This window comes from Alosa pseudoharengus, unplaced genomic scaffold (genome assembly GCF_046254945.1).
Source record: "Alosa pseudoharengus isolate Yale_2024_CS ecotype anadromous, Long Island Sound unplaced genomic scaffold, YU_APseudo_1.1 YU_APseudo_1.1_scf_20, whole genome shotgun sequence".
NCBI lineage: Eukaryota > Metazoa > Chordata > Actinopteri > Clupeiformes > Clupeidae > Alosa > Alosa pseudoharengus.
This window is the reverse complement of record NW_027468664.1, coordinates 22248087-22265132: the sequence shown is the minus strand read 5'-3', so window position 1 is coordinate 22265132 and position 17046 is coordinate 22248087. Positions and strand designations below refer to the sequence as shown.

The 17046-nt window shown below is 42.8% G+C and overlaps 1 protein-coding gene across 6 annotated transcripts in view; it reads left to right on the top strand.

Moving 5' to 3' along the window:
* The first annotated feature begins 14377 nt into the window (after window positions 1–14377).
* Window positions 14378–17046, top strand: part of LOC143136259 (scavenger receptor cysteine-rich type 1 protein M130-like) — a 46666-nt gene continuing 43997 nt past the window's right edge. For all 6 annotated transcript variants that reach the window (XR_012989284.1, XM_076296864.1, XM_076296862.1 and 3 more), the window contains exons 1-2: window positions 14378–14461; window positions 14714–14836. Coding sequence is in view for 5 of the 6 variants with exons in the window: in XM_076296864.1 (XP_076152979.1) it covers window positions 14725–14836 (112 nt within the window). In the remaining variant the exon portion in view is untranslated. The remainder of the gene's footprint in view (window positions 14462–14713; window positions 14837–17046) is intronic.

The following is a 17046-nucleotide window of genomic DNA, read 5'->3' as shown; positions in this document are numbered from 1 at the left end:
TTAAAGTTACTTATCTAAGTTACTGTGCGTTACTATTTTTGTCATGTTCCTTAATAAAAAGATATATTCTTTGCTTTCTTCTTGTCTTGGGTATTAATGTCATGTAGAGGCTATGCTCACGTTTTCAGCATGAGGACAATTCACGACACAGCGACACAAACGTAAACAACAATGGAGGGAGAGAGAGAGATGCACATTTCATCAGTGATTACTTTGAGTTTGTGTCAGTTAAACATGACAACATTAAGGTACATTGTACATTCTGTGCTGGCGACAAAGTGCTGTCTAGCTAGACATCCCAAGTCTCCCGAAGTTTTGGGAGTCTCCCACATATTGATAGCGGCTTCCTGACGCCCGCAAATTACATAAAATCTCCCGGAACCTAGAGCGAACAAGAGCACGCAAGCCAGACCGGACTTCAAATCAAATATTCTAGAATCTTTGCTTCAAATCGCGTGTGCATAGCTTAATGCGCACACAACGGAGAGGGAGAGAGAGAGGAGGGGTGCGTTTGTGCCTGAAGCGCATCCAAGACAGAGAGCATCCTGGTCTGTTTTGCTAAATCAACCAATCCATTTTCAGTGTAAGTGCTTATATCTCTTTTCTCCCAAACATAATTAATCAGTTCAGTGTATCTAGGAACAGAAGCGTCATGGCAGCGTCAGTGCCCCTCAAAAAGGAAGATTTAAGACCCATTTCACATCAGACTACACAAAAGTGTACCCAATTGTCTCAAAAGATTAAAACATAATGATAATCTTGCACACTGCACTGTTTGTAACAGCAACTTTAGCATTGCTCACGGCGGGTTAAATGATTGCAAAAGACTTGTTGAGGTTAGTTTAACAAGTGTAATTTCATTTGCATATTATTCAGGCCTATAGGCTACAAGATGGCTAGTTGCCAAGGCTACATGAAAAAAAATCTACATATTTTACTATAACAGTTTCTATCAATAGGCCTTCCTTATTTGGTGTACTTAGACATTATTGAACAAACATCTGAATTTCAGTATCTAAGTAGGTTAGGTTGGGATGTCTACTATACATTGCTGTTAAAATGCACTTGCCACTTCCTATATTGAGTATTGACAAAACCGTTATCATTTTTATTGGGGGTGTTGTCGGCAGCTGCTGAAAGTAACTAATAAAGTAACTTGTAATCTAACTTAGTTACTTTTAAAATCAAGTAATCAGTAAAGTAACTAAGTTACTTTTTAAAGGAGTAATCAGTAATCAGTAATCAGATTACTTTTTCAAGGTAACTGTGGCAACACTGGCAAAATGGGGACTTGAAACCTTTTCATCAATATAATCTTTCTGCCAAGCCTTTAAACATGTTTCTTGGCATTGCCTACTCGGTCTTTGTTCCTTTATGAATGAACACATTTTAAAAAAAGAAATTAGCTGATCTAGCCGTAGTCTACTCTATTTACCTTCAATACATCAATTTAATGTCAAGGTGAATGAACACATACTGCTGCTTTGTCTAAAAGTACACATAATCATGAAGTTGCAGCTATACACACTGCTCAAAAAAAATAAAGGAACACTTTGAAAACACATCAGATCTCAATGGGAAAAAACTCATGCTGGATATCTATATCTGGATATGCACTGGGTAATGTGTACTGGGTAAAGGATGCCACATTATTTTTTGGTAATGAAAATGGATCAACCTACAGAGGGCTGAATTCAAAGACCCCCACGAAAATCAATGAAAAAAGTGAAAAAATGATGCGACAAGCTAGTCCATTTTGCCTAAATTTCATTGCAGCAAACTCAAAATGGTACTCAGTAGTTCGTATGGACCCCACATGCTTGACAATGAGACGGCGGATGGGGTCCTCGGGGTCTGCTCCCAGATGTGGACACGGCCATCATTGAGCTCCTTGACAGTCTGTGGTGCAACCTGCCGGTGTTGGATGGACCAAAACACAATGTCCAAGAGGTGTTCTACTGGATTTAAGTCAGGGGAGTGTGGGGGACAGTCAATGGTATCAATTCCTTCATCCTCCAGGAACTGCCTGCACATCGCCACATGTGGCCGGCCATTGTTGTGCACCAGGGGAAACCCAGGGGCCTCTGCACCAGTACAGGGTCAGACAATGGGTCTGAAGATTCATCCCGATGCCTAAGAGCAGTGAGGGTGCCGTTGTCTTGCCCATAGAGGTCTGTGCGTCCCTCCAAGGGTATGCCTCCCCAGACCATCACTGACCCACCACCAAATTGGTCATGCTGAATGATGTTGCAGGCATTAGAACATTCTCCACAACATCTCCAGACCCTTTCACGTCTGTTACATGTGCTAAGAGTGAACCTGCTGTCATCTGTGAAAAGCACAGGGCGCCAGTCGGACCTGTTAATTGTGAATTCTATGGCAAATGCCAATTGAGCTACACAGTGCTGGGCAGTGAGCAGAGGTCCCTCTAGAGGCCATCGGGTCCTCAGGCCACCCTCATGAAGTCTGTTTCTGACAGTGTGGTCAGAGATATTCACACCAGCGGCCTGCTGGAGGTCATTTTGTAGGGCTCTGGCAGGGCTCCTACTGTTTCTCCTTGCACAAAGGAGCAGATACTGGTCCTGCTGCTGGGTAAAGGATCTTCTACCACACTACCCAGCTCTCTTAGAGCAACTGCCTGTCTCCAGGAATCTCCTTTTGAGACTGCGCTGGGAGACACAGAAGGCATTGGAACGTATTGGTGTGCTATTCTGGAGGAGTTGGACTACCTGTGCAATAGGGGTGGGCGATATGGACAAAAAATAATATCTAGATATTTTTTGTGATTTTGACGATAACGATAATTAGTCGATATCCTTTTTAAAAAAATGTTGTTACTTTACCGCTAATTATTTATGAATAGCATCATTACAATAATAACCAATAACCTAACCTGTGACTTTTTAACCAAATCAACCAATATGCATTGTCACTCTATGACACATTTCCAATTCTGCCCCCACTTGGGTGTGTGGCAATGACATGGTCTAGCCAGCTACATTAGAGAAGATAAATAGATCCTTTCAAACCTTTACATTAGCCTCGTGAGACCATCCTGATCTCGCGAGCTTCAGGGTTTCACTCGCAGATCAGTCTGGATACTTTCCGTTAAAGAAAATTTGGAGCAGTTCACCAAACGAACGTCCAATCAGCGTTGGCTTTGAGGCGGGTTGAGGTGTGACGCAACGAACAACATGACGGCATCAACAGAGATGAGCATAGCTATCGCGCAAGTTTTATTCAAATTAGAAAGGTTTCCTGGGTAAACTGTGAAGCTATGAGTCTCAGCCATGCAGCTGGGAGGAATGAACGACACAGACATCCTCCACGGCTGATTCCAGTTCATAATGGAGGAATATACTATCTTCAGAAGTGTAGGGCCTACCGTGAAAACTTGATGGGAATTGTCGTTGATTAGGTTCATAAATGGTAAGTTAAAACATCTTAACGTTTGTCACGTTACCTAACTTAATTGTATGTTAAACGGCATTAGAAGAATACTTTGTTCATCTAATTGGTTGATTTGGCCCGTCGATAACCAACAAAGGTGGTGATAGACAGATGGTTTATCCAATCAGCTAACCAGTATGTCCGCCCCTTCCCAAAAGTTCTTCAATGAAAAGTTCCCAGATGGATATGCGGAGCAAATCCATCTGGCGGAATCAGGTTACCTTTACATAGGGTTCACTGTAAAATTAAGCAGACCAACAGAGTACATATCAGTTATTTCCTTCTATGTTTTGTTTAAGAGCACTAGCCTTCCAAGAGGCTACCATTCCAAGTTACAGAATAGAAACGAATGCGTTAGCTTATGGCTAATGTATATATGAGAAATCCCATAGAGATGCTAACGTTAGCATAATCGGTAAACGTAGATATTTACAGCGAACTTTAGTCCATTTACAAAAGAGTTACTTGAGAATAGTTCTTTGCTTACAACTGACTATTAAAATACTCAAATACTCAAAAATTACAATGTTTTCTCTCCATATAATACCGTGTAGGAAAAAACGTGACTGTCTCATCAATGCTACTTGAACAGATACTTGAGGGGTCATCCCTATGTTCCCCGGGTCCTATGTTCCCCGCTACCAGGGAACATTTCTATCACTGGAGCTGTGAATCTTCTGAACGTTTTGGCCTGCGTGATACTTTACTTGCTCGTAAAACTCTCCTCCAGAGGCACATTTCTCTAACTACAGACAAGGTAAGTGGTCCGATTTTTGGTATTTGACTCATTTATGTCGTCAAACATTATGTTATGTATCGATAGCATTCTACTATAGGCCTGCTATTGCTGCTATTGCTGCTACTTGCTGCTGCTACTGGAAGAAACTGGAATCCATGCATTTCCACTGAATTATTTTTGGAATCTGATCCCTTATCATACCTGTTCATTCTTACTCGTCGCTCGACTTATCGTGACTAAATTCAAGATGGCTGCAAACGCTAAACTTCGTGGAGATACTGTCTGTATAAATCGTCTTGTAAGTAAACTACCAGTGCTTTTTCAAAGTTCTCAATGTCTCGTTTTAAATGTCAGGGCCTACGGTAGTCTACCAATGAAGTGTGGAGATACATTGAGCCTCGTAAATGGTGTAAAACACAGGGTTTCTACACATTTTCCATTTCAAAATTCCATACTTTTTCCATACTCAAATTTTCAAACTTCTTGGTAATTTTTTTTTTTTTAAGTATATATTTTTGGGCTTTTATGCCTTTAATGCGACAGGATAGAGGAGAGTGACAGGAAGTGAGTGGGAGAGAGAATCAGGATGGGATCCGGAAAGGACCACGGGGCGGGAATCGAACCCGGGTCGCCGGCGTACGGTGCAGGTGCCCCAGCCAGTTGCACCACGGCTGGGGCCATGGTACATTTTTCTGACCATATTCTAGACATTGTCAATGGAGCGTTCTACTAGGATTGTCAATGTTTATTATTAACTTGGTAGCCCTTGGATACTTTTTGTTGGGGGAAGTGCTGTGTTGGAAGGTGCACTCACATTTCCTGCACTGAATACAACAGGAAAGCCCTGCAGCGCATAGTGAACACAGCTGGAAGGATTATTGGTGCTTCACTCCCCTCCCTGTAGGACATTTACACCTCCCACCTCACCCGCAAGGCGACCACAATTGTGAGTGATGCAAGTCACCCCGCTCACAATTTGTTTGATCTACTGCCCTCTGGGAAGAAGTACAGAAGCCTGCGCTCCCGCACCACCAGACTCACCAACAGCTTCATACACCAAGCTGTTAGGATGCTGAACTCTCCCCCCCCCTCCCCCCTCCACCCTCAGCTACATAACATCCTGGACTTTGGACTCACAATGGCTGCCTTGCACTACTCCACTTGCACTACTCCACTTGTACACTTGCACACTTTGCAACTTGTTGTTGTTGTCCTGAAAACACAACACACTTCTGCTGCTCTTACATAACTTGCACCACTATGCCACTTGCTTACTTAGGTCAAACAGAACTACCTCAGCCATTTATTGGCCTGACTTTTGCACTATTATATTGACTGTCTATGCACAATTGCACAATTTCAATTTTGCTGCTCTTATTTCTTCATTGTATGTGCTTTCTTATTTACTTTTTATTGTTTACTGAATGTTATGTTTGTCTGTGGACTTAATTGGTAAAATATGTCTTGTCTCCACCGTGGGATAGTGGGAAACGTAATTTCAATCTCTTTGTATGTCTTGGCATGTGAAGAAATTGACAATAAAGCAGACTTTGACTTTTTACCTCCCCCACAAACACACACCAACACCTCACCCGCACGCACACACCATTTCAACATCCCCCTCCTACACACTGCATTTCTCAAACCCCCCCCCCCCACACACACAGGCACACTACCCTCCCTCACACATCCCATGAATCCCCTCATAAATAACATATGCATTACCCCCTCCTTCCTTCAACCAACACACACAAACCATTACACCCCCCCCCCACACACACACACACTCACTTACCATTACACCATAGCCTCCCAAACAAACACCATAACCACACACCACGCCCCAGCCAAACACACAATATACCCCCTCCCCACACACGCACACAGGTACACCCCTCAACCCCACACACCCCATTACCCCTGACACACACACACAGACACACCATTTCATCACCCCCCACACACACACCATATCATCCCAATTTTATCCTCCCCTCCCATCTTAAGCGGCCACAGCAACAAAGTAAAATGTCACGGACCAAACCTCAATCCACAAAACAGTGTCTTGAAACAGCCACACATCCAGTGACAAATCGTTGCTGACTGGATCTCATGCGGCCACAGCAACAAAGCACAAAGTAAGATGAATGGATATCCAAAAACACTAAAAGGGAATGTTCATTTTCCCCACTAACACTGATTTGTTCTCTTGTCTTACTAACACCCCTCTGTCTACATGGTATGTATCAAATCTTGTGTTTCTTAAAATATTTTCTTTAAAGATCATTCATTCAGATAAGAAAACTATTTTATCTAAGCAGGCGTGTCATAAGATAAGAACCAAGTTTGAATTAAATCCACAGGGTCCAGAGGTCAGTGCACATAGACTCCAGTGGTGAAAGTTGCATCTGGGGGACACGTCCATTCTGACCTGTAAAGTCAGTGGTGCTGTGTACAGGTATAGTTTAAATAGAGACTACCTTCAGTGGTATCAACAGAAGCCTGGAGGAGCTCCTACTTTTGACTAAATTTGCAAGCAAACCACATTCTGGAACTCCATCTAGATTTCAAGGGAGTGGATCATACACAGACTTCACTCTGACCATCAGTGGAGTCCAGACTGAAGATGCAGGAGATTACTACTGTCAGAGTGTACATATCCCAAGCAATCTTGTGTTCACACAGTGATACAGAGCCATACAAAAACCTCCCTCTGTGAGAATACACATGACTGCAGTGCTGCAGCAGAGACGATCAGCAGGTGTGTACTAGAGTAGTACATTTGTAATAGTTTGCACTATTAAAAATACTATGTAAACATAGTGTAGTACATTTGTAGTACATTTGCACTAGTAGGTAATACATAAAGTAGTACATTACCAAGACATTTACAAGGTTACAAAACATCAACTTGCATTGTTTGTTTTTTTTCTCCAAATGCATTTATGATGCATTACTTCACTGTGATTCATTTTCCACAAAAACACAAAATGATTATATTGACACCACAGTGTCATTTACCAATTTTACTTTGTGAAATAAGAGTATAGATGCCTAAAAGTTCAATATTTCTATTAGTAAGTCTGCAACAATAAGAACAATTGTCTTCTCTGTGCAGGGTCGGTGCCAGATAGCAACGGGTGTGGGGGGGGGGGGGGGGCGACGCTGTCTCTGTGTAAGGTAGGTATCTTCTAAATCATCTATGTTTTCCTGAATTATGTTTTTTAAACTTAAACTTTTAAACTTATTTACATAACAAAGCTATTTTATCTAAAAGTGTCATAAAGATTAGAGGTGTACAGTAAACTAATTTGAATGTATTTTCACAGGATCCAGAAGTCAGTATATAGAGACTCAGGCAAAATCTGCACCTGGGGGGGGTTACGGCCATTCTGATCTGTAAAGTCAGTAGTGATGAGCACAAGGATGTTCATGGAGACTATTTTACTGTTATCACAGGACAGGACAAGCTCCTAATGCTTTCCCTGGGTTGTTGTGCTGGAAAGTACCCCTTGACATTATGATGTCATAATCATTGATCATGTTGTGATGTAGCAGGAACTTGCATGCAACATTGAAAGCTAACTTCACCAGAACAAACACTGAATAGGATACAGTAGAATTGCAGAGCAAAATAATTATTCACAAGTAGACTACAAGAGCATCAGTGATATTTGGTAAGTCTTGTAGTTTTATACTTTGCCACTCAACTCAGAGAAACCCACCCATCTCGATATCAGTGCCTAGGGGTAGCCATTGCTTTTTTTGTCTTTAATGCCTGATTATTGAATTCTCAGATTATGTTTTACACTGGTTGGGATACAAGTCACCAAACAGGCACATTTTTACTAAACTAAACTAAATAATGATTATTGCATGGTTATTTATAGCAGATGGTCTCATTCAAATCAACTTACAGCAGTTTGACAGAAAAAAGCAAACAGGTCATATAAAAAAAAAACTATATAAATCATCGTTTTGGACCAATGGAGAGCTAAATCGTAGTGCTCCGATAGGAGTGTGCTGATTCAGTGGATTGTATAGTAATTCTGGCAGTTCAAATAAAGAATAGGACCCATTTACAAGGATACAAGGAAGTTTATTGTCACATGCATATTGACTGCATTTCTTACTTCCAGTAACTATATGCATGTGACAATAAACTTCCTTGTATCCTTGTACATGCATATAGTTACTGGATGTAAGAAATGCAGTGAAATTATGTCTGGTGTCAGCCTATTTGTGCATTTATGGGGGGGGGGGGGTAAAAAGTGCAGTAGAAGAGGTGTTTAGTAGATTAAGTGGCAAGGGCTGCATAAGAAAGGTGGGGGAGGATTGGGATTGGGGGGGGGGGGGGGGACCAACAAGGAGCACCCAAGAGCAACAGGAGCAAGGAAAAACTCCCTTACTAAGAAAGAAACCTTGGGCAGATCCACGGCTCAAGGGGCTAACCCAACTGCCAGGGGTCTTGGTGTACTGTATGTGTTGGGGGGATGACAAGGGAGATGGGATAGTGTGCTGTGTATGTGGGGAGAGGGCAGTGTGCAATATGTCATGAGAAAATGTGCTGTGTATGTAGGGGGGGGGGGGGGGGCAGTGTACTGCAAGTATGGTGAAGGGACTTACTTAAAATGTGTGTGTGGGCAGGAGGGGAGTGGAGCAGTGACTGTGTGTGTAGTGTGTGTATGGGTAGGTGGGGGCAGTGTGCTATAAGTATGTAGAGGATGTGTGTTGGAGAAGATCCTGAAGACAATGTGCTGTGTATTTAGGGGGGGGGGGGGGGCAGTGTGCAGCAAGTATGTAGAGGAGGCTTACTGTAGCAAGCAGTGTGCTGTATGTATGTGAGGTGATGACAGTGATGATGTAAGTGTGTGTGTTTTTTGTGTGTGTGTTGGGGGTGGGGCAGAAAGGCTAGGCAATCAAGGACATGGGTAGATAGATGGAGGAGAAATAAAAAATAATAAATAAAAAGTTCTATGGAGATGTGCAAAGGTTGGAGAAAGTCAGATATGTGTGTGTGTGTGTGTATGTGTGTGTGTGTGTGTGTGTGTGTGTGTTTTGACGTGTGATGAAATAAGAAAATAAATAAAAGGTCTGTAGCATAGGGAGAGGGATGTAAAAGTGCTAAAAGTCATGTAGGTGTGTGTGTGTGGGGGGGGGGGGGGGGGTCATGAGTGCTGAGGAGTGAATGAGTGCAAAGTCAGTATAGTGTGAGTTCAGGGTTGGGAAATGTTTGAGAGTGCTGAGGAGTGAATGTGTGCAAAGTCAGTATAGTGTGAGTTCAGAGTTCGGATGGCCTGGGGATAAAAACTTCTTCTGAGTCTCTCAGTTCTGGCTTTGTGACTACATAGGCGTCTTCTTGATTTCAGCGGTAGGAATAATCCATTGTTAGGATGAGAAGAGTCCTTCAGAATATTTTGGGCTCTTAGGAGTACTCTTCTGGAATAGATATCTTGTAGAGCAGGGAGTTGAGTTCTTATAGTACGTTCAGCTGAGCGCACTACTCTCTGCAGAGTACTACAATCTCTTACTGTGGAGTTCCCATACCAGGTGATGAACACTCTCAACCGCGAACACTCTCAAAGTGTAGAAGGCCTTCATGATGGATGTAGAATAGGTTACCATTTGGCAACCTATTATAAATGCATAGAGCAATGAATGCTATTAGACAGCCATTTCACTTGAACACACTATCACACATTATGTCATTATGATGTCATAATCATCCAGCACTGTGTGATGGAGCAGAACCTTGCTCACTTCACCAAAACAAAGATCCTTAATATATCTCATTAACTGTTCATCTGAAAAACGCCATGTCGATGTCAGAATGTAAGGAACACATGTGAATTACAGAAAATGCATTAAAATGCCCAATCTCGAGCTGTATAATTAAGGGCTGGGGCATAATCCGAGAAAAAATGATTTCTTCCATAGGGCCACAGTGTAAAGAATCTCTCGCTAGTCTCCTAAAAAGGCGTGGCGCTAGTGAACCCTACGTCATAGGGGAACAGGAAGAACCCTTCTGTGAATCGTCTCGCTTTATCAACCGTCTCTGACCAAAACAACCACTGAATAGGATATGTAAGGGATAACGGCCGCCGAGGTGTCCTGTTATACGGAATTAATGGACGAGGGCGAGGGGCAAAAACTCCCCGACGCCCAAGTCCATTAATTCCGTATTAACTGGACACACCTCGAAGGCCGTTATCCCGCTTATCACCCGGTTGCCACTGTAAACACTGGAAACACGCGGTTCTGTTTAAAAAGCAGCTCACTAGTTCAGCTTGTTGTACAACTTTAGCATGGACAGTTAGCTTGTTTACAGTTGATTCCATTGTTGGGAAGCCTGCAACCAAAAGATTCTAGAGCGCTGCAACCGTCGTCCTACTATGGTTGTTATAGTTACCATTCATAAGCATTGATATGGAACGGTGTCCTGTTATTCAGAATTAAAGGCCACCCGCCAGCCAATCAGAAAAGAGTATTTCTTCTCTCCGGGTGATAAAGTACAGTGATATTTGGTAAGTTTGACAGTGGCATTATTTGGGCTAGGCCTATTTGTTTATTGCTATTGCTAATTCAATAACTGGCAAAATCAATTCGCTAATTAAACACCAAATTTAAGACCAAACACTCATGAGTAAGTTCAATACTCCCAAGTTCAAATTTAAGACCAAACACTCATGAGTAAGTTCAATACTCCCATTTACCATTTGATTTTTATAGCTCATGCATGACAACTTTGCTGTTTGATAGCCATTGGACTTTCTGCCTTAAATTAGGGCCCAGTGTGTTATATCCATGTCATAATCATCCCCCGTAATATACCAGATCACCACACAATACCAGTAAACAAAGATCTATCTTGGTGCTAATTAATGTTAAATTCATTTCTGTACAACAGAAAGAAACATCCTGATATGAAGAATTTTACTACTTTATAGTCAGAAAGCCTGAAATGTTTCTAGGACCCATCAAACTGACATTGATGACCCTTGTGTTACACCTTGAAAGTTGTTACTAAGTACTAACTAAGTTCACTAATACTACTAAAAGCTGCTTGCAGGTGGTCTGGATCATTTTAACACAGGTTACCATAGTGTCATTATGATGTCATAAGGCAACAATATGTCATGTCAGAAGCTTGCATTTGAAACTACTTTATAAGCTCATTTTACCAAAGTAAATGTGAGAAGAGGACACAGAAATCTTCCTCTCTCTCTGAATATTTCTGGAATTTAACTTCTTCTCCTCCTCAGACCTTAAGATGACTCGCACACGAGTCCATCCTGAGCCCGTAAGTGTCTATGGCGTTGTTGATTCCTACTGAATATTCTAGAACTAAGTTACTGCTATTGCTACATGAAAATTAATGCAGTCTGATGCATTTTTGCAGCCTGATGAAGGAAGCGGCCCTGAACCAAGATGGACACCTGTGGTATGTAAAACGTCAATGTAGAAAGTGTTGGGTGATGTACATGATATGTAGATGCTTTGGTTGATCAGTAGTGTATATAAAGAATACACATAAACTGCATTAAAATTAATGGATTAAATAGAACTAAATTTGATCCTATGAAACACAATTCAACCGAATGGAAAAGAGGCCCAGGGTATTGCATTGCGGAATCTGGTTTTAAAAGTGTTTGTGGCATGGCAGGTGGAGAGAACCCAATCGGACAACCGTCTTCTCGGTATCTTCAAAACCAGCTTTCTTGGAGCAATGGGAACGCATCGGAGGAGTGAACAACAAGTACGTAGAGAGGCCTCTGTGTGCAGAGGGACATGATGTCTTGCAGTATGATGGGGGGGGCGGCATTTGGGATTTGGGCTTTGCCAGTAAACACTTATTGACAACAGTGTCACACATAAATCTGATTTTCATTTTTGTCTCCCTGAACAGATTAGAACACATAACGGTAGTACATCCTCATCTTCCCCTAGTTCTATTCTTGAGCCAGTGTGGGAGCTGTGCCCTACAACGAGAGCTCTACCTCGACCCGCTCCACCTACGCAGCGTGCTCCACCTACACAGCCCAGGTTGGCTTTTGCCGTGGAGGCTGCTGGCACCAACACACAAAATGTGACATGTGGATACCAAGCAGTAGTCCAGCTACAGCTTGCACAGATATTCCCTGGACCGTCAGCCCACTGCTCAAATCCATGCCCGGTGATCATCCCGTTCCCAGTTGTGCCATGTCATCACAGGGCATCCCGCGCTGGAATGGTGGGAGAAATGGAGGACAAAGAGAACAAACACAAGAAAGAGAGCCAAGCAGGAGTGAAGGAGAGGGACAAGGAGACGGCCGATGCTGCTGCTCGCCTGTTACAACGAGGCTCAGAGCGCACGTCACACAGCTGTTCCTCGGCACAAAAATCTAAAAAGAATTCCAAGATGAGCAAAGGAAAAGATGTTGCTGCTCAACCTCTGTCCAGTGGTTTGAAGCGCACATCAAAGGCTCCTCTTCCTCATAACCATGTCACTCAGTCAAGTGAACAGGTCACATGTCACACGTCGAACAACACTGTCCCATCCTGCCAGTTATCACCACAAAGCAGACAGGAGAAGCTGCCCCCCTCCAAAAAAACTCTGGCAAAAGGCTCACCATTGTCCCATGGAGGCCAGTCAGGCTCTGACTCTCTTAACTTAAACTGCTCCTCTATCCAAGGCAAGTGTGCATGCCCCCACAAGTTCATGTCTGTTGCAGACATACGTTTCAGAGACCCATCGGATGAACCACCCACCACCTTGATTTGTGCGTCCACTCTTAAACCTGCGGCCAGCAGGAATGGATCACAGTCACCACCAGTCAGAGTGAGTTCAAGTTGATGAGTTTTGATTTTGTTACATTTTAACTAGTGACAACTTTGGCTGGACTACTCAGTTTATGAAATGTATTTTTAAAGCAATAAGCTACCAACCAGGATAAGCTATATTAAAAAATAGATGCATGAACAACTTATTAAGATGTTCTGTCTTCTACCAGAAGAGCCAACAATAAATGAAAGGTAGTGAAAGTTTGAGGGCAGAATGGTCCACTCTACGTTTAGCCATAGAATCCTGTGTAATCTGTATATGTAGCTTTGACCCCCAAACCATAGTCATGACAAGTTATTATTTAAGACCCAATCATGTTTTTAAATGTTTTTGTTTGTTTTTCAGGCAGCGATGGATAATAATGTGGAGAGTGAAGGGGAGGAGAGTGACAGTGAGGACAGCAGCAGTGATGATGAGGAAGATACAGCCAAACTACCTCAAAGTGACACCAACAGTCACACTGCTCACAAACCATCCCACATCACTGGGAACATGGACGACCAGCGCCTCACGTATTTACAGAATATGGTACTGACCACAGAGAGGAAACTGGAACTGGTGAGAGAACATAAGAAAGATGCAAAGGCATCTTACAAAAAAAACACAGACCAGCTGGGAGTGAGGTGGAGAGTCTACCAACAAAGAAAGAAGTTCCTAGCGCCAGACCTGAAAAGATTGATAAAGGAAGAGCTGAGAGGGCAATACAATGTCATGTGTAAGGACTGGAAGAGGCTAAAACAACAGCTGAAAGAAGAGAAAGCTGATCTGAGAGAACGCTTGTACATGTACAAAAAGGACCTGAAAGAGGAAGAAAAGAAGGAAGAACAGAGGCAGAGGGCTCTGGAGAAAAAACTCCGGGAAAAAGCAAAGGAAGAAAAACTCCAGCAGAAAAAGTTACAAAAGGAAGAGGAGAAAAAGCGTCAGAAGAGGCTCGCGCAGGAGAAAGAAGAGAAAAAAGCAGAGATTGCGAGAGCACGTATGGAAGAGAAAAGGAAGGAACAACTGCAGAAGGAGGAAGAGAAGAAGTTAAAGAGACAGCGTGAATTTGAAGAGAGTATGCACAAAAATAACAGGAGAATGACAGATAGAATGAGCAGATATGACAGAATGTGCTCCTGGATAAGAAGACATAATCCGCTGTGACTGTCTTCGCCCTAGAAGGCAGACGCAGGGACGAAGCGGCAAATGAGGGTAGACCTGTACTGGTAGCAGTGGGAAAAGGAAAGGAGGGACTCTTTGGAAAGGAAATAGAGGAAGGAGAAGAAGCCGCGCAAAGTTGAGGTGCTGCACAAGCAGCAGGTCCTAAAGACTACCACAAAAGAAAAAAAAAAGGGGGGAGAGAGGGGAGGGCATCTTCACAGTAATGGCTGCCATCAAAGAGACAAGAACAGCTGTCATCGAAGCTCCTTTAATGTGGTTTGTATGAGAAGTGTCGGTACAGTGTAACCAAGGTAAGCAAGATGCAGGGCCTATACTACATTTTATGTTTCATCTGAAGCAGCCATCTGAACAGGGAATAATATAACATTTGTATCACCTGGGGCAACATCATTACCGATAAGATTACGTTCCTATAATGCCATCCAGAAGCCAGACTGTGACTAACATGATGGCTATGCTAATCATTGGATTGGCTTCTGTCTGAAAAACAAAACACTACACAAAGTAGACTTTTAAAGGTACCTTGCATTCTCTCCATGTAGGTTCACTCGATATGTATCCCGACCACACAACCATGAGTATCATACAACATGGCATGGCAGCCAGGGAGAGATTGCAGTGGAGACAGATCCTTCAGCCCCAGCGGGAACTCTCTCAACTAAAAGGTAGCAAGTGTAAAGATGAAGTGAATGCGATGAGCGTTTATTATGACATTATTGGTGCTGTAAAGCTAGTTAAGAACCTGACTTTTCCTGTTTCAGCTCCTCTCGAACATCGCTCCATCCATCTGCTGTCCCAGCACCAGCCCAAGGAGGATGGGTTCCCCCAAAAGCCTGGGTCCTCCCAAGGTTTCTTCCAGCTGGGAGTTTTTCCTTGCCACCGTCGCCTACGGCTTGCTTTTGGGGGCATGAGGACAGCATTCATTTCTATTTTTATAGAACATAATCATAATAAAAAAAAAAATATTCAAAAACTTTGAACTGTTTTTGTCCCGGATTTGTCATAATGAGGTAAAAACAGTTTGGTCTGCAGGGACAATGTGTAATAGTCAAATGTATCTAATCCCCTGGATCTGGAAATGGGTACCCTGTGACTGAGACTACAGTCGTGGCAGTTGTGGGTGAAGTCAGTAGTTCTGTGTACAGGGATGTAGTGGAGACTGACTTTACTGGTATCATCAGAGGCCAGGAGAAGCTCCCATATATATATATATATATATATATATAAATACTGTATATAATAAGGGTGTGGACTGTTGGGAAATAAAATTCTAATATAAGGAATCATAGAATTTTAGAACCTTGAATAGAGTCCCGAAGCCATGACGCAGCGTTGCCAAGGCAGCAATTTCACTGGATCTAAACAAATCAATCTACCATTAGAAATCACCATAGCGGTGGCTTTCTTAATCTATTTCAATAGTTTTACAACGTTTCTAAGACGTTAGTATATTTTTTGTACACTTTAGGAATCACATACTACAACATATATTCATACCAACACGATCAAATTCCTGACTACAGAGTTTTATTTTAGCATGGGTTTCCTCCGTAAAAGAGACCCCCCCCCCCCCCCACATACACAGCACATTGTCTTCAGGATCTTCTCCAACACACATCCTCTACATACTTACAGCATACTGCCCCCACCTACCCACACACACACTACACACACACACACACAGTCACTGCTCCACTCCCCTCCCGCCCACACACACATCTTCACTGTCATCACTCACATACATCATACTTGCAGTACACTGCCCCCCCCCCCCCTCTCCCCTATATACACAGCACATTATTTCATCAGGAAGCTTCTCCAACACACATCCCCAACATACTTACAGCACACTGCCCCCGCCCCCCAATACACAGCACATTGTCTCATGAGGAAGCTTCTCCAACACACATATTGCACACTGCCCTCTCCCCACATACACAGCACACTATCCCATCTCCCTTGTCATCCCCCCAACACACACACCAAGACCCTTGGCAGTTGGGTTAGCCCCTTGAGCCGTGGATATGCCCAAGGTTTCTTCCTCGGTAAGGGAGTTTTTCCTTGCCCCTGTTGCTCTTGGGTGCTCCTTGTTGGTGCCCCTCCCCCCCCAATCGCAATCCTCCCCCACCTTTCTTATGCAGCCCTTGCCACTTAATCTACTAAACCCCTCTTCTACTGCACTTTTTTCCCCCCCATAAATGCACAAATAGGCTGACACCATACTTAATTTCACTGCATTTCTTACTTCCAGTAACTATATGCATGTGACAATAAACTTCCTTGTATCCTTGTATCCTTGTATGTAACTTCACAGCATGCGGTTAAAATCCTTAAATTCACGGACGTGTTTTGGCTTTATTTTTTTGGCAAAAAACGTCGCTCTTAACAGCCGCCAGTCTTTGAGAAGACGTGAAATATCCACTGGAATTTTGTTTCTTTCTATTACACCTGCCAGGGAATCCGTGTTATGTGGCTAAGCTGCTGCCTAGCAGGTAAACCACGTTTAAATGGATATATTTATTTTTATTAGCTAGAAATGATGCCACATGTCTACATTCAATGCTATTTATGCCACTTCGAAAGTTTGTTTAGATCCAGTGATTCTGCCGTCATGGAAACGCTACGTCACACTTCGGGACTCAATTGTAGCAGAATGGAATCTTATGTTAGAATGTTCAAAAACCCACACCCAGAGCCCTAGAGAGAGGCTCTGCCCACACCTTTAACAAAGATCTTTGATTGCTAACAAGATAGAGCAACGCAGTTAGTTTCTATGGGAGCAAAACGGGACAGTTCTGGTATGGATAAGTTGTTTTTGTTTTTCCCCAATCAGAATATAGAGACAAAACGACAGATTTATTATGAATGATATAAA